General features: G+C 40.3%; 1 protein-coding gene across 2 annotated transcripts in view; it reads right to left on the bottom strand.

Annotated features, from left to right (window-relative positions):
• Window positions 1–22,723, bottom strand: part of LOC106612630 (uncharacterized) — a 71,107-nt gene that overhangs the window by 40,790 nt on the left and 7,594 nt on the right. Inside the window, exons 1-2 of one of the 2 annotated variants that reach the window (XM_045723078.2) lie at window positions 10,563–11,012; window positions 1,594–1,711 (exon numbers count right to left, since the gene is read on the bottom strand). In XM_045723078.2, the coding sequence (XP_045579034.1) occupies window positions 1,594–1,627 (34 nt within the window). In that variant the 5' untranslated portion in view covers window positions 1,628–1,711; window positions 10,563–11,012. Of the gene's footprint in view, window positions 1–1,593; window positions 1,712–10,562; window positions 11,013–22,723 lie in introns of those variants that run through there. The other variant, XM_014213976.3, reaches the window with a different exon arrangement.

Raw genomic sequence — 22,723 nt, forward strand, 5'->3', positions numbered from 1 at the left:
ACGGACAATGTCAAATGTGATACAGCCCGAAACGGATGACACAAACAACTGGATTCGTTATCCCTTTCATGCCCTGCCTCCAGTCCACTTACCGATATCTGAACAAGAGAGCCTCATCGATATTGCAACAAGCGGTTCTGTGAAAATTGAATTTAAAATCAGAAGCCACTGCCAGATTTCTGGATTGAGCTGCACTCAGAGTATGCTGCCTTGGCAAATAGCGCTATTCAGACACTGATGCCCTTTGGTAACCACGTACCTATGTGAGAGAGGATTCTTGGCCCTCACTAGCATGAAAACTGTGTGTGGAAATTATTTAAGACTGAGACTCTCTCCAATACAACCCAACATTGCAGTTATGAGCATCCTTTCAAGCACACCCTTCTCATTAACCTGTGGTGAGTTATTCACAATAATTTGAAGAACAAATATGGTTTTATATGCAAGATGGTTAAATAAAGAGCAAAATTATTGATTAGTATTATTATTTGTGCCCTGGTCCTATAAGAGCTCTTTGTCACTTCCCACGAGCCAGGTTGTGACAAAAACTCACTCATTCTTATGTTTAATAAATGTATTATATAGTGTGTGTGTGGCAGGCTTACAATAATGGCAAAAAACATTTGAGAGTGCGCTGACCCTGGTGCTAGAGGGGGTACGCAGCTGGAGCTTGAATGTTCGAAGGCGTACGGAACTATAAAAAGTTTGGGAACCACTGGTATAGAGAAACAATATAAATAAACATTGGACATAAAATGAAGACAAGTTTTGTTAGCCAGGCCTAAGCTTTCTTGACCAAACTATAAAACCATTAACTATGACGTCCCTCAATCAAGATTTCAAAATAGTTCAGAAAGTCCATCCAACTAGACATTACGCTTAAAGCTACTGATCCAGACAATGTAAACAGATAGACATAAAACATACATAAAGGAGAACTGTCTATTTAAAATAATTTGAATCGCCACTAAATTATCATGGTTGTTGCGCCAAACATGGAGTGTTGCATGTGATTTGGTCCTGCTGGGAAGCATTCTGGATTTGGTCCTGCTGGGAAGCTCTGTGATGGCAGCTTTCTTTGAGGAATGTTAACCCTTTTAGTTCAGACGTTATGAGAGAAACCACACCATTATGGCTCTGAGAAAATGTTTGATGTGTACAGTGAAAGTGAGAGGATGGATAGTGCTGAGCATGACTGGTGGTTTGAGCTACTTCTATTGCTTGTCTAGCATTACTCGCTGCATTTTCTCACATATAGGCCTATCATAGTAATAACATCTTATAACCAAGGTCTAGGTTTCTTCCTAGGTTCCTGCCTTTCTACGGAGTTTTTCCTAACCACCGTGCTTCTACATCCGCATTGCTTGCTGTTTGTGGTTTTAGGCTGGGTTTCTGTATAGCATTTTGTGACATCTGCTGATGTAAAAAGGGCTTTATAAATACATTTGATTGATTGATTGATTGTTATCAAAATATCAGCAGTTTTAAAATATTTATTCATTCATAGCACCAGTGGTTGAATCAATGTGAGTTTATTTGGTGGGGTTGAAGATCCTTCCAACAGTGTTTAGACCAGTGGTTCTCTCTTCTCACCATTACGAGAGACATCAAGTTCTACCAGCTGCATGAAGTTTGCTATTTCTGGAGGAAGTCTTTGGATCTCGTTGTCACTCAGGCCCAGCTTTCGTAGCTTTAGCAGCTGAAAAAATGGCTGAAAAAGACACACACATATTAGACTAGCTGTATAGTTGACATGGACATAGTAAAGCATTCAGTGTGAACAAATGAGATAAAATATGGTTTTCAATTGCCTACCGTTTGTCCCATCCTGAAAATGTGATGGAACAGTAACATTGATAAAACAAAACACTTTCCAGAAACCTATGAACCCAATTAAAAAAGGGGCAATCTGCAGTTGCTACTGTACATCCATTTTTGAGATTATACAATTAATGATGTACCACTTGATTCTTGAAAAATATAACTGTCGTCTTTTTATTGGTTTATTCGTACTGCCATTAGCTTTTGCCGAAGCAGCAGCTATTATTCCTAGGGTGCACACAAAACCTAAAACACAACAAGTAGACAAGAACAGTCAATCAGAATGCAAAATATAAGCTTGTTTAACTCAAATGTTTGTAAACAAAGAACATTTAAACATACACTATATAACCTCAAAATATGGTTAAAACTATAATTTGATATCATGGATGGTCAGTCCTTGCGTCCATACCTCTGTCTTTTAATTTGAGAGTGGTTACATTTCTCCAGCCCCATCCCTCAACTTTTTACCAAAACGGGGGCAGGGAAATGCTTTGTTATTGTTTCAACTGCTGATTGACACTTTAAAATGTTGAGTGACTAACCAGGTTTCCATCCAACCATTTCATGTGGATGAATTACCTGACGCATGAAAAAAAAATTTAAAAGTCACAACTGGGTTGATGGAAAGAGGAAATGTCAGTACAATTTTTTAAATGTTGATAGATCATTTGTTTGTTGTTATCCCACTACGTCTTGGGAAAGCATGCAGTTTAAGGCTACAAAAATGCAATAAGTTAAGATCAAATTCACAGGGTGGTGAAAGCGCACGGTGATGAGCTTGATGCTCCTTTCCAATAAATATTGAGGGTTTTGTTCTGGTGACATAATGATCGATGCTTGGCTGCCGTTTAACCAACAAAAAGAATCTCGCTCTTATCCGTAACAACCTCATCATGTAGGCTATCTGTAAGCTATTTTTTTTTCAGTGCACATGCCAAGACCAAAGTGGGCACATTTGCTATAAAAACAGAGTAGAGTTGAAAATGTGATGGAAACCCATTTAACTTTTTATTTTTTATTTTTTATTATTCAGTATATGGGAATTTAACTGCAAAAGTTATTTCTATGTGCACTACGTCCTCATACATAGACTTGTCTACAACAAGTCAGTTCGATTGAAAAATTTCTGGTGGGTAAATGCGCATAGTTTTTACATTATTTGCATTAAAATCTGTCGCCAACTGGATGGACACCTAGCTACTGTTAAACATATGTAATAACAGGCTAACTGAAAGACCATACTTGACCACAATCAACTCACTAAATAAGTTTTAACCAGCAAAAAGTTTAGCAATTAGGCCTAAGAGTGGTATTCAGTGGTCTGGCAAATATTGTTCAGTTCCTACCCAGTTCTCTGATGTAATCAACTAGCCTATTCTTTTATCTGGATGATGACCTACTTGGATGCTGCCTTATCCTGACACCATCGCTGTTTCATAAATATTAACATTAACCCCAAAAGACCTGTTTCAAAAACATACTGCATTTTCAAGAACACTATGGTTGTGTTGACACAGCCACCCTAAAAACTCAAATCAGATTTTATTTCTATATCTAGGCCTAATCTTTTTTTTTTTTTTTTTTTTTTTGGACTGTCCACACTCAGTTTTACATTAACCATATCAGAGTTGCAGATTCACACTGGTGAGGCCTCTGATTATTTATTGATTTGATTGTATAAAATACCAATTAGTGAAAAAATTATCAGAATTTGGCTGCTTGTGTAAAGGTGGTATAAATTGAATGGGTATCAGATATGCAAATAATTGGCAAAAGATCTGAATTAGGCTGTGTTTACAGAGGCAGCCCAATTGTGAGATTTTGCACAAGTATGGGAAAAAGAGCTGTGATTGGTCAAAAGACCAATTAGTGGAAAAAGATCAGAATTGGGCTGCCTGTGTAAATGCAGCCAATGTCCTGCACATTGACCCTAGGAGTAGAGACCTATAGTGTGACTAACAGAAGTCGTGAGGGAATAGCCCTCCACTTTAATTGAATATGAATAATAATCTAAAGCATAACAGGTATAAAAAAAAATCTCTATTGAAGTAGGCCTATTTTAAGGACAAGTAGCTTACTTTGATTGCAAACAAAATGCAATCAGTGATGATGGTGAACTGGACTCCAATTTGCATTTTCAAGAGCACACTCAATCTAGGCTTCCATATTTTACATTCATTTAAATGAAAATGGAGCCTAGACCTTTTACCGGTAAATCGAGTTAGCCTGTGTGTTAGGCTATTTAGCCTAGTGATTCTTAGGTGCTATGAACTCAAAAGGTAATAAGGAGTCATTCAAATCCATCAATGTTTTGATCATCCTTTACCATTGATATAACTTTCATAACTATTGCAGGCTGTCTTTATGACAAAGGCCTGTCCATCTTCGCGTGAAGGAAAGTAGATCAATACTGGGACTTTCTAGGCCTACAGCTTCAACACCAACTGCATATTATGTTTGAATGGTAGCCAGGCTGTGATTTGGCCTACTCATAATAATAATCAAATAGAGGTGACAATGACATGCTAAAATGTAAACTAGAGAATGAAATAGGCAAGCTAATAGGCCTACGTGCCTTTCTTGTTAACTGTGTTTGTGCGGTTACCTGAAAAATATTACATTGTGGTTGAGTTCTTTGTTCACAATAACACATTCTGCTATGTCAACAACAAACCTAGCCTAATGATAACTGAACTGTAAACTGGTATTCTTGGGAAGGAGGCACAGACACACACACCCGGACAATACAACCTTGGCCTAGCCTATCTGATGTGTGGATAAAACCTACACTGGTTTCATAGAATGTTTGTCCTGGCCTGAAACTCATGGTTTCAATGATCCTTTGGCCAGACAGAGGAGCACACAAGCCTCTATTGTGTTCATTATAGACTAGGCCTATTCAAATGTCCCGACAAGACAGGTCAATCAGCTGCTCCAGAATACAATGTCAGCTAGCCTAACCTGCTCTTACTGTTACCGTTATTCACCCCCAGAGCACACCCAAAACAAGAAACCCATCAAGAGGTCTGCGCAGGACAGATTTCTTCATCCCGCTGCCGCCCACAACCGCAGCTTTTCATACCGTACCCGCCCGCTCCTGCTGGCTTTCTGTCCGACCGCTTCCCCCCAGTCCCGCATATTTTAGGCGAATGTGACAACTCACTTGCCAGCCATGGTGCCAGCTATTTCGCACCCTATAGGCAACATCAAAATGCACACAAATAACTGAAGAAATATTAAATGACCTGCGATTCTCACGTGGCCCATTATATTAAGTTATCGGTATAGTCTATATCAGCCAATAGAAAGAGAGCAGAGTTGGACAGACAGCGGACACTAGCACTTTCTCTTGAGCTACGTTTTGCAGACAAATATGGGTGATTCATATTTACTTATAGGCAATGTAGTAAACTATAGCCTAATCATATTTAGGAAGTTATTATTTTCTTGGAAAGAACTGCGCCGTGCTTATCCGCCCCATGCCTACTCTATTTAATTGAGACCACATGCACCTGATCTCGCGCGTACTTGCTACAACAAGCATTTTTATTTTACCTTTAACTAGGCAAGTCAGTTAAGAACAAATTCTTATTTTCCTAGGATACAAAATGTACCCGATTTAATCTGGTTACTACTCCTATCCAGAAACTAGAATATGCATATAATTAGTAGATTTGGATAGAAAACACTCTAAAGTTTCTAAAACTGTTTGAATGGTGTCGGTGAGTATAACATAACTCATATGGCAGGCCAAAACCTGAGAAGATTCCATTCAGGAAGTGCCCTGTCTGACAATTTGTTGTCCTTCTGTTGCATCTCTATCAAAAATACAGCATCTGTGCTGTAACGTGACATTTTCTAAGGCTTCCATTGGCTCTCTAAAGCCGCCAGAAAGTGGAATGGGGTGTCTGCTGTCTCTGGGCGAAGAACAGCAGGAGAATTTGTAAGTGGTCAGCCTGGGGACAGTGACACTGGACGGATAGTGACCTGAACGCACGAACAAAACAGAGCTATTTGAATATAACTATGGATTATTTGGAACCAAAACAACATGTTGTTGTTGAAGTAGAAGTCCTGGGAGTGCATTCTGATGAAGAACAGCAAAGGTAATCCAATTTTTCTAATAGTAATTCTGAGTTTAGGTTGTCCCAAACTTGGTGGGTGTCAAAATAGCTAGCCGTGATGGCCGAGCTATGTACTCAGAATATTGCAAAATGTGCTTTCGCCGAAAAGCTATTTTAAAATCTGACACCGCGATTGCATAAAGGAGTTCTGTATCTATAATTCTTAAAATAATTGTTATGCATTTTGTGAACGTTTATCATGAGTAATTTAGTAAATTCACCGGAAGTTTTCAGTGGGTATGCTATTTCTGAACATCACATGCTAATGTAAAAAGCTGGTTTTTGATATAAATATGAACTTGATTGAACAAAACATGCATGTATTGTATAACATAATGTCCTAGGAGTGTCATCTGATGAAGATCAAAGGTTAGTGCTGCATTTAGCTGTGGTTTGGGTTTGTGACATATATGCTTGCTTGGAAAATGGCTGTGTGATTATTTGTGTCTATGTACTCTCCTAACATAATCTAATGTTTTGCTTTCGCTGTAAAGCCTTTTTGAAATCGGACAATGCGGTTAGATTAACGAGAGTCTTATCTTTAAAATGGTGTAAAATTGTTGATTGTTTGAGAAAATTGAATTGTGGACTTTTAGTTGGTTTTGTATTTTGCGCCGTGCGATGCCATTGGCTAGGGGTTCCTCAGGCGGAACGGGGTTCCGCTAGCGGAACGTCTGTCCTCAACAGGTTAAAATAAAGTAGCAATCCTAACTGACCTAACAAGGAATTTTTACTAGGATTAAATGTCAGGAGTTGTGAAAAACTGAGTTAAATGTCTTTGGCTAAGGTGCACGTAAACTTCTGACTTCAACTGTATCCACGGTTTCTGGTTACGGTAGGTTGCAATAGTCACAGTGGGTACAACATCTTCTATACACTTCTTGATAAACTCAGTAACGGTCTCTGTATATACACATCGATATTATTCTCTGAAGCTACCCGGAACATATCCCAGCCCGCGTGATCAAAACAATCTTGAAGCGTGGATTCCGATTGGTCAGACCAGCGTTGAATAGTCCTTTGCACGGGTACATCCTGTTTGAGTTTCTGCCTATAGGAAGGGAGGAGCAAAATGGAGTCATGGTCAGATTTGCAAAAAGGAGGGTGGGGGAGGGCCTTGTATGCATCCCGGAAGTTGGAATAATAATGGTCAACACAGTGTTTTTCCAGGCGGGTACTACAGTCAATAAGGTGACAGAATTTAGGTAGCCTTTTCCTCAAATAAGCTTTGTTAAAGTCCCCAGCTAAAATAAGTCCAGCCACAGGATATATGGTTTCCAGTTTGCATGAAGTCCAGTGAAGTTCCTTGAGGGCAGAGGTGGAATCAGCTTGAGGAGGGCCACCACCATTCTTCCCCGTAGGGATGGTGCCAGGTTTCCTCCAGACGTGACGCTTGGCATTCATACCATAGACTTCAAACTCTTTCATCAGACCAGGTAATTTTGTTTCTCATGGTCAGAGTCCTTTAGGAGCCTTTCGGCAAACTCCAAACTGATTGCCATGTGCCTTTTACTGAGGAGTGGCTTCTGTCTGGCCACTACCGTGAAGGCCTGATTGGTGGAGTGCTGTAGAGATGGTTGTCATTCTGGAAGGTTCTCCCATCTCCACAGAGGAACTCTGGAGCTCTGTCAGAGTGACCATTGGGTTCTTGGTCACCTCCCTGACCAAGGCCCTTCTCCTCCTATTGCTCAGTTTGGCTGGGTGGCCAGCTCTAGCTAGAGTCTTGGTGGTTCCAAACTTCATCCAATTAAGAATGATTGAGGCCACTGTTCTTGGGGACCTTCAATGCTGCAGACATTTTTTGGTACCGTTCCCCAGATCTGTGCCTCAACACAACCCTGTCTCGGTGCTCTACGGACAATTCCTTCAACCTCATGGCTTGGTTTTTGCTCTGGCATGCACCGTCAACTGTGGGACCGTATATAGACAGGTGTGTGCCTTTCCAAATCATGACCAATCAATTGAATTTACCACAGGTGGTCTCCAATCAAGTTGTAGAAACATCTCAAGGATGATCAATGGAAACAGGATGAACCTGAGCTCAATTGAGTCGCATAGCAAAGGGTCTGAATACTTACGTAAATAAGGTATATAAACTCAGACAAAAAAGAAACGTCCTCTAACTGTCAACTGTGTTTATTTTCAGAAAACTTAACATGTGTAAATATTTGTATGAACATAATGCCTCAGTGGTTGAATCTTAACTGAACAAGTTCCACAGACATGTGACTAACAGAAATTGAATAATAAGTCCCTGAACAAAGGGGGGGGTCAAAATCGAAATAACAGTCAGTATCTGGTGTGGCCACCAGCTGCATTAAGTACTGCGGTGCATCTCCTCCTCATGGACTGCACCAGATTTGCCAGTTCTCGCTGTGAGATGTTACCCCACTCTTCCACCAAAGCAACTGCAAGTTCCCTGACATTTCTGGGGGGAATGGCCTTAGCCCTCACCCTCCGATCCAACAGGTCCCAGACGTGCTCAATGGGATTGAGATCTGGGCTCTTCAGTGGCCATGGCAGAACACTGACATTCCTGTCTTGCAGGAAATCACGCACAGAACGAGCAGTATGGCTGGTGGCATTGTCATGCTGGAGGGTCATGTCAGGAAGAGCCTGCAAGAAGGGTACCACATGAGGGAGAAGGACGTCTACCCTGTAACGCACAGCGTTGAGATTGCCTGCAATGACAAACTCAGTCCGATGATGCTGGGACACACCGCCCCAGACCATGACGGACCCTCCACCTCCAAATCTATCCCGCTCCAGAGTACAGGCCTCAGTGTAATGCACATTCCTTCGACAATGAACGCGAATCCGACAATCACCCCTAGTGAGACAAAACCGCAACTCATCAGTAAAGAGCACTTTGCCAGTCCCGTCTGGTCCAGCGACGGTGGGTTTGTGCATACGTTGTTGCCGGTGATGTAAGGCAGGTACTCACCAGACAACAGGCCTACAAGCCCTCAGTCCAGCCTCTCTCAGCCTATTGCGGACAGTCTGAGCACTGATGGAGGGATTGTGCGTTCCTGGTGTAACTCGGGCAGTTGTTGTTGCCATCCTGTACCTGTCCCGCAGCTGTGATGTTCGGATGTACCGATCCTGTGCAGGTGTTGTTACACGTGGTCTGCCACTGCGAGGACGATCAGCTGTCCGTCCTGTCTCCCTGTAGCGCTGTCTTAGGTGACTCACAGTACGGACATTGCAATTTATTGCCCTGGCCACATCTGCCGTCCTCATGACTCCTTGCTGCATGCCTAAGGCATGTTCACACAGATGAGCAGAGACCCTGGGCATCTTTCTTTTGGTGTTTTTCAGAGTCAGTAGAAAGGCCTCTTTAGTGTCCTAAGTTGTAATAACTGTGACCTTAATTGCCTACCGTCTTAAGCTGTTAGTGTCTTAACGACCGTTCCACAGGTGCATGTTTATTGTTCATGGTTCATTGAACAAGCATGGGAAGCAGTGTTTAAACCCTTTACAATGAAGATCTGTGAAGTTATTTGGATTTTTACGAATTATCTTTGAAAAGACAGGGTCCTGAAAAAGCGACGTTTTTTTTTTTTTTTTTTTTTATACAGTTGAAAAAAAAAAATCTAAAACCCTGGTTTCGCTTTGTCATTATGGGGTATTGTGTGTAGATTGCTGAGGAAAATGTGTTTTAGAATAAGGCTGTAACGTAACAATGTGGAAAAAGTCAAGGTGCCAATTCTTTCCGAAGGCACTGTAGGTAGTCACTACCAAATGTCATTTTGGGGTGAGTTTGGACATTTACAAGCGAATGTGAACGAGAAACATTGTGCAAATGAACAAAGTTTGACGCATGCTTGTCTGAAGGAAGAACAGTACTATATACACACGGTCTGCGTGGAGTCGGAGTCGCTATGGGCAACGGGCCTGCCTGCTCTCCGAAGATAGAGGAGCAGCAGACGGGCCTAGAACTGAGAGGAGCAAAAATGCAAGGGAATCAAGCTGCAGTGGCAGCTGTACAGATTACTCATCCAACGGGCATTGACTTCTCAAACATGTCAAAAAGCTCACAATATGATGCCACGTGAGCTTATTAATTCAGCCACTTACTTAGATAAGTTTAACTTGCTAGTTAAGGGTTGCCCTAAAGCAGAATTATTCGTTTTTCATGCTTAAGAAATATCGTGTTGCGTTTTTTTAAACGCAGATCTAAAATGCTTCTTATTTTAATTTAATCTCAGCATCAAACTCATTTTGTGCTTCAGTTGCACTTCTCCACTCAAATGAGAATTCACAAATGGGCATTCTATCAAAAGACAGCACTCTGACTGGTGTAGCTACTTTTCTCAGTGTAGCCAGCCTAGTAACATGCAAGATTGACTTTAAGCAAAACATTAAGAAAAGTAGCTGGTTACATTATTTTTATGATAAACATTAGAAATATAATTGCCATGCATCGTTCTTTGCAACAACAAAAAAATACCTTGCTTTTTCATTGTGAGCTTATTTACTGTTGAAAATGAAGCTATTTTCTGCCGACTGTGTTGCACTAATGTACTTCCTGTGAAGGAAAACTATAGTTGCACATCCCTGATCACTGCAAAAAGACACTGTTGACTTTCAATGTAAATACACAGCTGAACTCACCTGCTCCCGCTTTCTCCATTGTACTATTTACAAACAAACACTTGACTGGCTTAACTGTTCTGGAGAACTAAGGTAAGCTTCATAATGTAAAATAATGTTACAGGTGAAAATGAAGAACGCGATAGTTTAAACGGTATTGAAAAACTATCCCGTGGCTATTTCCAAATACCCTGGTATACGGTATACCGCCCAAGCCTAACCTCGACAGCAGGGATGTGACAAATTAATAGTTTTTCTTCATGTTTAAACTGCCAAATTTACAATGCAGATGGTTTACATTGCACATCCAGCAGAGGGAGAAAATGTTAGAATTTATGCTGCTGCTGCTCTTGAGTTTCACGAGAGTGGTGCATGTAGCTTGTTGTTATCGTCCAATCACGAGTCAAACCAGCACTTGGCTTCAGGCATAGAGCCTCCATGTGGTTATTAGGAGATATCTAGGCTAATTAAAGAAAGATGGAATTAAAATGACAGAACTAAAAGTTAAATGAGAAGGACACCAAAAGCCAACAGGTAGGCAGCTACTTAATCATTTGAATGGAGTGGTTGTTAGGTCCCGTGTGGTTCAGTTGGTAGAGCATGGTGTTTGCAACGCCAGGGTTGTGGGTTCGATTCCCACGGGGGACCAGTACCGAGAAAAAATGTTTGAAATGTATGCATTCACTACTGTAAGTCGCTCTGGATAAGAGCGTCTGCTAAATGACTAAAATGTTTAAAATGTTGTTTTTGTCTGTAGGGTTCGGGAAGGGGAGAAAGCACACAGTTATGTAGTCTCAATTAGTCTACCTAACACTAGCTTCTCTCAATTTGATGCAGTCAAGACAGGTACTACATAATCAGATAAATAACTAGCAATAATTTAGTGTACCAGCGCAAGTCAAGTTCGCTGCCATCTCTCCCCCTCCCTGCTCACATCTTCATTCGCATTTAAGCTGCTGCGCTGCTTCAAGCCGGTTAATAAAGTAGCTAAAATGTCATTTTTTCCTCCTCTTACTATTATTACAGCATTGTTGTGTTATTTGTTATATGATGTTTGGGACCTGTTAGTGGTAGTTATGTTAAGGATCCCAATTACGTTTAAACGTTCTAACGTTTACTGTAGGCACACTTGATCTTGCACGTCCAACTAGGAGAAGAGAGGAACGCTACCTCACTTGAAGCAGCAAAATATGAGTGTGTGAACAAAGCAACAAACATTTTAATACAGTAGGTAGGCTAACATATACAAAGCAGAAACAATCATTTCCAAATAATCTGCGGGACACAAAAAATGTATATCATCCCAAAGTTGTCTGCGTGACCGCAAGCTCCCCCCGCAGCATGAAAAATATCAACCGCGCTGCAATGATCTCGGTCTGGACCCGCAGCCCTCTAAACCACCCTCCACACCGAAACTAACAAGTAGGTTATACTTAAACCGTTCTCCACTCCTAAGTCAATATTTGGAATCTAATTTGGTTAAGTCAGACTGAGGGATAGCCTAATGACTCCGACAAACTAAACTTCTAATTTGTCTCTGTACCAGTTTCTTTACAAAAAGAAGAGCTACTGTTTAAAAAGAGAAAATGGCAACAAAATAGAACAAAGCTAATAGACACATGCACAGCATGGTAAGCGTGATATGCTAGTTTGGTCTGTGAGTTAGGCTTTTTGATCATCACTGATAGCCCATTTCATGATTTAGGCTATAACAGTGAAGTTTAGTGTCTACCTTCTACCTTGCACATAACATTACCCAAAGGTATTAGCTTGAAAACGAAACAAAAACAACCAAAACTAGCCTACATTTAGCTTAACCTAGGCATTTTCCTGTGGCCTAACAAAGCTTTTCTAAACAACTGTACAAGCATAATTAAGACCAGTTGAAGTCACAGATTCTCAAGGACGACATGTTCAAACAGCTGCCAAATTAATTAACCTCACAAACTACTGGTACTGACTTGGTCTCTAAATGAGGGACCCCAAGAGGTCACACTAACCAACATGGCTAGGGGTAAAGGGGAATGTCAAACATTCCAAGCCATTTGACATGGTTACCTTGTACAACATCTCTGCTGGCTCAGTTGTTAAAAGGGGGAAATTATTACATAGATGAAGACGTTTAGGTGTGGTCTAGCACCCTAGCCTAGATCTTTAAAACTTGCATATTGGAGAAAGGGGTACGGTTTTGACTCGGACTGTCGTTTGTATATTAGGCTAAGTTACCATCTTACTTAACATAAGACAATGGCAATAAACTTCAGGTGTGATGCTAGGCCTAGAGTACAACAGAACAAAGAAACAATCACGTTGACCCATAACAATATTGTCCCTTTCATACTAAGACGTTTTTCCGCAGACTTTATTACACAACCAACTTTTTTCTGCATTTTCTTTATATCTGAAAGGTATTGACAGTATCAATGCAAAAGTTTGTATTTACGCCAAACAACCGAGTAATCATTTCGGTAAAGTTCTGCCTACGGCTTAGTATGAAACGTAGCCGTAATGCCGGCGCGACATTGGCACGCACTAAGCTCTTAAACTGTTGATGGTTGCTAGGCAGAGCCCGTTAACCATCCTCCAACAGGTTCTAAACTTTGCAAGGCATGTCACTTCACCCATCTGTTCGCGTAGCCTACCACTAGGGCTGTGGCGGTCACGAAATTGTCAGCCGGTGATTGTCAAGCAAATAACTGGTCGGTCACACAGTAATTTACTGTTAATTAACATAAAAACATTTAGCATCTCTTGGCTTCCACACATAGCCTACAAGCCATTTTAAAAAAGTATAGTAAATCCATCATACACCTTCATAAATCCATTATTTATTTTAGACAGGTCTAAAGAAGCATGATATAAAGAAGATGTAGACTATTTAAGAAGAATAGAATACTCTGAGTTGTCCTTATGTTAGGTCCTGATGTGGTTATGCCAAACGGCTATGGGCTACACTAGTTCATTTATCAGACAAGATTTGCTTATAATTCAGTGACATTATTTTATATTATTAAGAAAACAATTGAACAAAGCTGAATAAAATATAAATATCTTCCAAACAATTTGAGAGTGTGCACATGCGGCTATTCTGTGGTGAGTGGTTAACAAAGAAATAGGTACTTCTACAGTTGAAGTCAGAAGTTTACATACACTTAGGTTGGAGTCATTAAAACTCGTTTTTCAACTACTCAACACATTTCTTGTTAACAAACTATAGTTTTGGCAAGTCGTTGAGGACATCTACTTTGTGCATGACAAGTCATTTTTCCAACTGTTGTTTACAGACAGATTATTTCACTGTATCACAATTCCAGTGGGTCAGAAGTTTACATTCACTAAGTTGACTGTGCCTTTTAAACAGTTTGGAAAATTCCAGAAAATGATTTTATGGCTTTAGAAGCTTCTGATAGGATAATTGACATCATTTGAGTCAATTGGAGGTGTACATGTGGAAGTATTTCAAGGCCTACCTTCAAACTCAGTGCCTCTTTGCTTGACATCATGGGAAAATCAAAAGACATCAGCCAAGACCTTGGGAGAAAATGCCTGAAGGTACCACGTTCATTTGTACAAACAATAGTATGCAAGTATAAACACCATGGAACCACGCAGCCATCATACCGCTCAGGAAGGAGATGCGTACCGTCTCCCAGAGATGAACGTACATTGGTGCGAAAAGTGCAAATGAATCCCAGAACAGCAGCAAAGGACCTTGTGAAGATGCTGGAGGAAACAGGTACAAAAGTATCTATGGCCACAGTAAAACAAGTCCTATATCGACATAACCTGAAAGGCCGCTCAGCAAGGAAGAAGCCACTGTTCCAAAACCGCCATAAAAAAGCCAGACTACGGTTTGCACCTGCACATGGGGACAAATATCGTACTTTTTGGAGAAATGTCCTCTGGTCTGATTAAACAAAAATAGAACTGTTCGACCATAATTATGTCACTATTGTGGCTAGCTTCACATAGATGGGTCTGACCACCATTAATCAAATAAGAACTGTCTTATAAATTAGGGTTATTTTAGATGACACCTAGCTATATAGTTAGCTAGCTAACTATAGCTACTGAAACAGATTGTCGTTTTGCTTTGTTTTTGGGGAAGAACATTGTTAGCATCCATGAGCTAGCTAGCTTTTTTTTATGACCAGCAAGGTAGGTGTGCGAGACAACTTTACCAGAATCATAGCATACGTATCGATGAATCGTTGTGACATATGAAATACGAGTGATTGTGTAATAACTACATAAAAATATTAATGAGTGCTTTAAATTATTATGTGACGTGCAGTCATATTCAGACCCTGATTGGTCAACAAGCTTATTTGACACGCAAAGACCCAAACGGCATTCCATAGAAATCCTGGTTGAGATAGAAATGAAGAAGGAAAGAGCACAGAAAGTAAGTGAAATAAATAGTTTTTGATTGTTTTACTGGTAATGGGGACATATGTAAATAGCAACAAAATATTTTTTGGGGGTGTGTGTGTGTAACCTGTATTTAACTAGGCAAGTCAGTTAAGAACCAATTCTTATTTACAATGACCTGGACGACGCTGGGCCAATTGTGCGCCGCCCTATGGGACTCCCAATCACGGCCGGATGTGATAGAGCCTAGATTCGAACCAGGGACTGTAGTGACGCTTCTTGCACTGAGATGCAGTGCCTTAGACCGCTGCGTCCATGTGTGTGTGTTAACTGTACTAGAATGCTTAAGTGTTCACAATAAAAGTTAAGATGAGCACTCAACCCGCTGCGCCTTGGTCCAATTACTACGACGACCGTGACAGAACCTCCCACCACCAACGGACCAAGCAACAGGGTAAGGAGCAAAAAAATGAATTTTGTGGACTATAAGGAGTACTGGACTTGGGAAAACATCTTGGAGGGTAAAGGATCCTACACATGGGAGGAGATCCAGGCTAGCGTCCCACCTAGCCCAGAGAGGTTAAAAGGCTGTTAAAATTTTAAATATCAGATATCTGTATCATCTTTTTTTTTGGCAAGGAAAATATTGGATATTGGTATCGGCCAAAAATGTAATATCGGTGCATCACTACTTTAACCTGTTATGGCTAGGGGGCAGTATTTTCACGGCTGGATAAAAAAAGGTACCGATTTAATCTGGTTACTACTCCTGCCCAGTAACTAGAATATGCATATAATTATTGGCTTTGGATAGAAAACACCCTAAAGTTTCTAAAACTGTTTGAATGGTGTCTGAGTATAACAGAACTCATATGGCAGGCAAAAACCTGAGAAGATTTCATGCAGGAAGTGGCCTGTCTGACAAGGTGTCGTTCTTCTTGTCTCTGTTTATTGAAGAGTGAGGATCTTAGCTGTCCCGTGACACTTCCTACGGCTGCCATAGGCTCTCAAAGGCGGCAAAATGCTGAATCGTGGCTTTGCAGGCTCTGGCTGAAAAAAAGTAGCGCGTTTGGGTAGTGGCTGGTTACAGTACTGTGAGACTCAGGCTCGTGCCCGCGTCGACCGAAAGCTTTGTTTTCTTTCCTCTGTTTAGCTAAATGGACATTCCCGGTCGGAATATTATCGCTTTTTTACGAGAAAAATGGCATAAAAATGGATTTTAAACAGCGGTTGACATGCTTCGAAGTACGGTAATGGAATATTGTCACGAATTGCGCCATGCGCGCAACCCTGATTTACCATTTCGGATAGTGTCTGGGACGCACGAACAAAATGCCGCTATTCGGATATAACGATGGATTATTTTGGACCAAACCAACATTTGTTATTGAAGTAGCAGTCCTGGGAGTGCATTCTGACGAAGACAACAAAAGGTAATCAAACTTTTATAATAGTAAATCTGATATTGGTGAGTGCTAAACTTGCCGGGTGTCTAAATAGCTAGCCCGTGATGGCTGGGCTATGTACTTAGAATATTGCAAAATGTGCTTTCACCAAAAAGCTATTTTAAAATCGGACATATTGAGTGCATAGAGGAGTTCTGTATCTATAATTCTTAAAAGAATTGTTATGCTTTTTGTGAACGTTTATCGTGAGTAATATAGTAAATTGTTAGCAAATTCCCCGGAAGTTTGCGGGGGTATGCTAGTTCTGAACGTCACATGCTAATGTAAAAAGCTGGTTTTTGATATAAATATGAACTTGATTGAACAAAACATGCATGTATTGTATAACATAATGTCCTAGGTGTGTCATCTGATGAAGATCATCAAAGGTTAGTGCTGCATTTAGCTGTCTTCTGGGTTTTTGTGACATTATATGCTAGCTTGAAAAATGGGTGTCTGATTATTTCTGGCTTGGTACTCTGCTGACATAATCTAATGTTTTGCTTTCGCTGTAAAGCCTTTTTGAAATCGGACAGTGTGGTTAGATAAAGGAGAGTCTTGTCTTTAAAATGCTGTGAAATAGTCATATTTTTGAAAAATTGAAGTTTTTGTATTTTTGAGGAATTTGTAATTCGCGCCACGCCTATCATTGGATATTGGAGCAGGTGTTCTGCTAGCGGAACGTCTAGATGTAAGAGGTTAAGCTAAATGTTCTGATCTGTTGCGACCGCCACTTTGCATAAAAAAGATTTGTATTCATTTGGGATCTATCGCATCCCACAGCTGTCCCAGACTATGTTTGGAATATTTATTTCTTGCACAGAATAGGTCGACTTTTGTACTGTGGGTGATTGACATAGGCTAGTGCTTTTGCTGTTCGTTAGGCCTACTCATCTTGTTGGCTGACGAAGAAATATCTTCAATATGCACCTCGGAATTGGATAAGGATGCGCGCAGTTGTCCCCTATGCGTCTGTCTTAACTTGTAGCCAGTGAGAAAGACCCGATCACATGGCGGAGAGCCGTGTGGGAGGTAGCCTAGTGGTTAGAGCGTTGGACTAGTAACCAAAAGGTTGCAAGATCGAATCCCCGAGCTGATAAGGTAAAAATCTGTCGTTCTGCCCCACTGTTCCTAGGCCGTCATTGAAAATAAGAATTTGTTCTTAACTGACTTGCCTAGTTAAATAAAGGTAAAAATAAAAAAGAGCAATGCAAGTGAGACGCTTCAGATTGCACAGCACACATAGGGAGAAGGGCACAACGCAGCACTCCGTGCCGCAAAAGGCATGGATTCTTTTAGGGTGCATTACGGCCACAAAGGGGATGCCGCGGTGACATTTGAGGCATGATCAAGTCCTTGTCAAATTGTGAATGAGAGACTATTGGAGTGTGTACAGCCTGTGCAAAAAAACAAAAATCAGAGCCCATCCCTTTTCAAGCGACTTTTTTCAAATCGTCATTAGTCGTATCATGCAGCCTTACAATGTATTAATGTATTAAAAATCAATGTATTAAAAATCAATGTATTAAAAATCACATTCCCAGAGGGTCAGAAGTTTACATATACTCAATTAGTATTTGGTAGCTTTTCCTTTAAATTGTTCAACTTGGGTCAAACGTGTCGGGTAGCCTTCCACAAGCTTCCCACAATAAGTTGGGTGAATTTTGGCCCATTCCTCCTGACAGAGCTGGTGTAACGGAGTCAGGTTTGTAGGCCTCCTTGCTCACACATGCTTTTTCAGTTCTGCCCACAAATTTTCCATAGGATTGAGGTCAGGGCTCTGTGATGGCCACTCCAATACCTTGACTTTGTTGTCCTTAAATAGGTATGCATGGCAGCTTTGACATTGGTTTTTAACATTTGCGTTAAACTAGACATCGGGCCGATACCGATGTTGGCATTTTTAGCTAATATAGTCCGATTCCGATATGTTCACCGATATATCGTGCATCCCTAGCTTGAAGTTTTTTTATAAAACTATTAGGCTATTTCTTCACATTACAAGCACAGCAATGTGCACATGGTAGTAAGCAAATGTTCCATTAGCGGGAAAACACCATTATCACAAGTGACCACAAAAGCAATTATGCATGTAATGCTTTTATTATAAAAAAGGTGCATTTTTATGGTGAAAATGATCTTCCCAAAACTTGAAACTCACTCGCTGTTTATGTATGCCAGTTAAGCTCTACACCCCTTGTAAAGCAGAATAATGTGCTTAATTAAGAAGTTCTTTGGCCACTTTAGTTGTGATACAAACCGTATTAAAACATATGAGCTAGACGACTATGATTCAAAGAAGTTGCAACAACAACAAAAAATCCATTGTTTCTTATGCTGGGCATCATTCACAAGTGATAATATATAATTCACAAGTGATAGGCTAATATTGTCACCCATCAGGCTATTCTTGATTTAATCTTGTCTTTACATATACTAAATAACATATGCACCTGTATCGAAACAGGGGCAGCGGGAAAAATAATAGGTCACCTATGCACTTAAATAGCGAATGGTGGATGCTTTTCTCTGTGGTTTATTTTCATGCCAGCCAGGTTGCTTATATTTACAACAGGAGTATAACTTATGTGCTTAATATTAGGAAAGTTAATAAATAAATATCGTAGGCCTAGCCTATAGAAAAATGGGATTCTCTTAAAGAGGACATCAAAACTCTATTCTCCCGCAATTGCATAGCCTATAGAAATGTTGCGCAACATGAGCTCAGGGGCTCTCATGAAGTGTTTGATTAGATTTTGAATACCTTTGCATTGATGTCAGAGTGAGAGGGAGAATAGAGTGCTGACTACCAGGCAGTCAGCAAGTTTGGTAGGCTACTAATGACCAGCAGTAGCATCAGAGCTTGGAGAAGCCTAATTACTGTGACTAAACGGTCATGTGGAATTTGACTGCCTTCATGACACGTGACCACCGGTGTGTCGGTAATACGGTCACCACAACAGCCCTACCCACCACTAAGCATGCACTGTTTTCTTAACCACAACTGGATGGATGCATAAAATAATTTATATGGAAATAAATAACCCTGAATGACTGAAATAAAGTAGGCAAATGCAATTCAAGGCATGTATCAAATTGTTGCTTACTGAAACTCCCAAAGTCATCCACTCCTTGTAATAAATTTGAAGCAATAGCCTACCCGCGTGTGATCAACTAGATTATAAATGCAGCACCATTTTGATTGGGACAGCACCATCATGCTGTGAGACAAGCATGGGGACTTGTCTTGATAAATCAATAAATGTCAGATTTTTGTTTTCCCTGAATCTCCATTTGGATATTGGTTAGGCTACAATTAGGCTGGGAAAATGTTACCTAAATTGAAGTGAGTGCTGCCCATGATCATCTTGTCTAGTATGCTCATTTATTAGAACATTTTGCCATGTTATGTAGATTAACTAATGGATTATTTTGCTCTACACTCGCAGTCGCCTAGTAGCCTAGGCCTACTCCTGACCAAAAGCATGTGACTTCACCGACTTGTTTGATAATCAATTAATGTGATTTTGTTTCACTGAATCTCTGTCTGTATAGACAATTTGGTTAATTGGTTTCTGGTTAAGCAAATAAGTGAAGGTGGTATCCAGTGCATTCGGAAAGTATTCCGACCCCTTGACTTTTTCCACATTTTGTTACGTTACGCATTTTAAAATGGATTACATTGAAAAAAAATACAATCTACACACAATACCCCATAATGAAAGTGAAAGCCAATTTTTTGCAAATCTATTAAAAACAAAAAAAAACGTATTGATATAAGTATTCAGACCCTTTGCTATGAGACTTGAAATTGAGTGCAGGTGCATCCTGTTTCCATTGATCATCCTTGAGATGTTTCTACAACTTGATTGGAGTCCACCTGTGGTAAATTCAACTGATCTGGGAAAGGGTAGCAAAAATGGTCTGCTGCACTGGAAGGTCCCCAAGAACACTGCAGCCTCCATCATTCTTAAATGGAATAAGTTTGGAACCACCAAGACTCTACTTAGAGCTGGCAGCCCAGCCAAACTGAGCAATCGGGGGAGAAGGACCAAGAGGTGACCTCCCTGACCAAGAGGTGACCAAGAACCTGATGGTCACTCTGACAGAGCTCCTCTGTGGAGATGGGAGAACCTTCCAAAAGAGCAACAATCTCTGCAGCAATCCACCAATCAGGCATTTATGGTAGAGTGGCCAGACGGAAGCCACTCCTCAGTAAAAGGCACATCACAGCCCACTTGGAGTTTGCCAAAAGTCACCCAAAGTCTCTCAGACCATTAGAAACAAGATTCTCTGGTCTGATGAAACAAAGATTGAACTCATTAGCCTGAATGCCAAGCGTCGCTTCTGGAGGAAACCTGGCACCATCCCTACTGTGAAGCATGGTGGTGGCAGCATCATGCTGTGGGGATGTTTTTCAGCGGCAGGGACTGGAAGACTAGTCAGGGTTGAGGAAAAGATGAACGGAGCAAAGTACAGAGAGATCCTTGATGAAAACCTGCTCCAGAGCGTTCAGGACCTCAGACTGGGGCGAAGGTTCACCTTCCAACAGGACAACAACCCTAAGCACACAGCCAAGACAACGCAGGAGTGGCTTCGGGACAAGTCTCTGAATGTCCTTGAGTGGCCCAGCCAGAGCCCAGATTTGAACATCTCTGGAGAGACCTGAAAATAGCTGTGCAGCAACACTCCTCATCCAACCTAACAAAGCTTGAGAGGATCTGCAGAGAAAAATGGGAGAAACTCCCAAATAAAAGGTGTGCCACGCTTGTAGCATCATACAGGTGTGCCAAGCTTAAAGCGTTATACAACACTCGAGGCTGTAATCACTGCCAAAGGTGCTTCAAAGTACTGAGTAAAGGGTCTGAATACTTATGTAAATGTTATATTGTAGTTGTTTTATATATATATATATATATATATATATAAAAAATCTAAAACCTTGTTTTTGCTGGTAGATTATTATAATTTTTTTATTTTTAATCTACCTGCCACAGTGGCTGGTGGACCAAAAAGTTATTTGCCCTACCCTGACTTTGTTTTGTGAATACAATGATTTCCCCGTTGTGGATTTCCCCAGTGACTGCAATTCAATTGTGGTCACTGTTACCGGTTTGGTAACAGAGTGAAGTGCTTTAATAAATTAATAATTCATAAACAAAATAGTTATCAGTAAAAACACTAACATTTTTTTTTTTTAGGGGGTAGATCAGCTTTAATAGTGTTAACTATAACTACATTTGTAGGTCTACCTTTACTTGGTACTTATGTGAACTCTCATAATCCTTCCTGAAAATATGTTAAAGATATATGTCGGGTTTTGGTAACAAAATGACAAGACATTAGGCAATATTTCTTAAACTTACAGAAGGCAAATACTTTCTGAAAAACGAAATATAAAATGTTGATATTAATTGTCACGGGCCGTTACTACAACATTATTGTGTTGGTGTATTTCTAATAAGACTTTTTCTAGTATACTTTTTTTTAAAAGACCCCTTTCCCCATCTGAGTGACCAGAAATCAAAGCATTTGCTTTTTACACATTTCTGGGATGGAACATGGTTGAAAAATATCTATGCCTTAATTTCCCCAAAATATAGACTCCTAGCTTTCATTCGACACCAAATTTGATATGCTCCTATAAACTTCACATTGTTGCTCATGGGTCCTATTACATGGAAATGACCAAATGTAAATACTATAGGCCTGTCTTGTGTTAAGGCAAGTGTTACATCACCACCTTGATAGCAAATGTGATGGGACCACACATTGAGCAGAGCACATTACAGTACAACAGTGATCTGGGGGATTTATTCTGTTTGACTCATCTTGCGCTCACTCAGCTAGCCTAGATAGTATTAGTTACATGCCAAGGAGCACCATCAACTATGGTTGTGGTCTTTCTTACAGCATGGCATGCAAAGCAAGGGAGCTCCCCTCTTCTCCTACTCTCACACAAAGATATTAGATGAAAGCTTAGAGAATGATGAATGGGATGAAAATGCATGTTTTCTCAATGTTCCCTAATGTTTTACCTTGGGTCATTTCCATGTAAAAAGGACCCATGAGCACCAACATGTGAAGTTCATAGTCGCATATCAAATTAGGTGTCAAATGAAAGCTAATGGTCTACATTTTTGGGAAATGAAGGCAGATATACAGTACCAATAAAAAGTTTGGACACCTACTCATTCAAGGGTTTTTCTTTATTTTACTATTTTCTACATTGTAGAAAAATAATGAAGAAAACTATGAAATAACACGTATGGAATCATGTAGTAACCAAAAGAAAGTGTTGAACAAAACAAAATATATTTTATATATTTGAGATTCTTCAAAGTAGCCACCCTTTGCCTTGATGAC

This window comes from Salmo salar, chromosome 01 (genome assembly GCF_965601325.2).
Source record: "Salmo salar chromosome 01, fSalSal1, whole genome shotgun sequence".
NCBI lineage: Eukaryota > Metazoa > Chordata > Actinopteri > Salmoniformes > Salmonidae > Salmo > Salmo salar.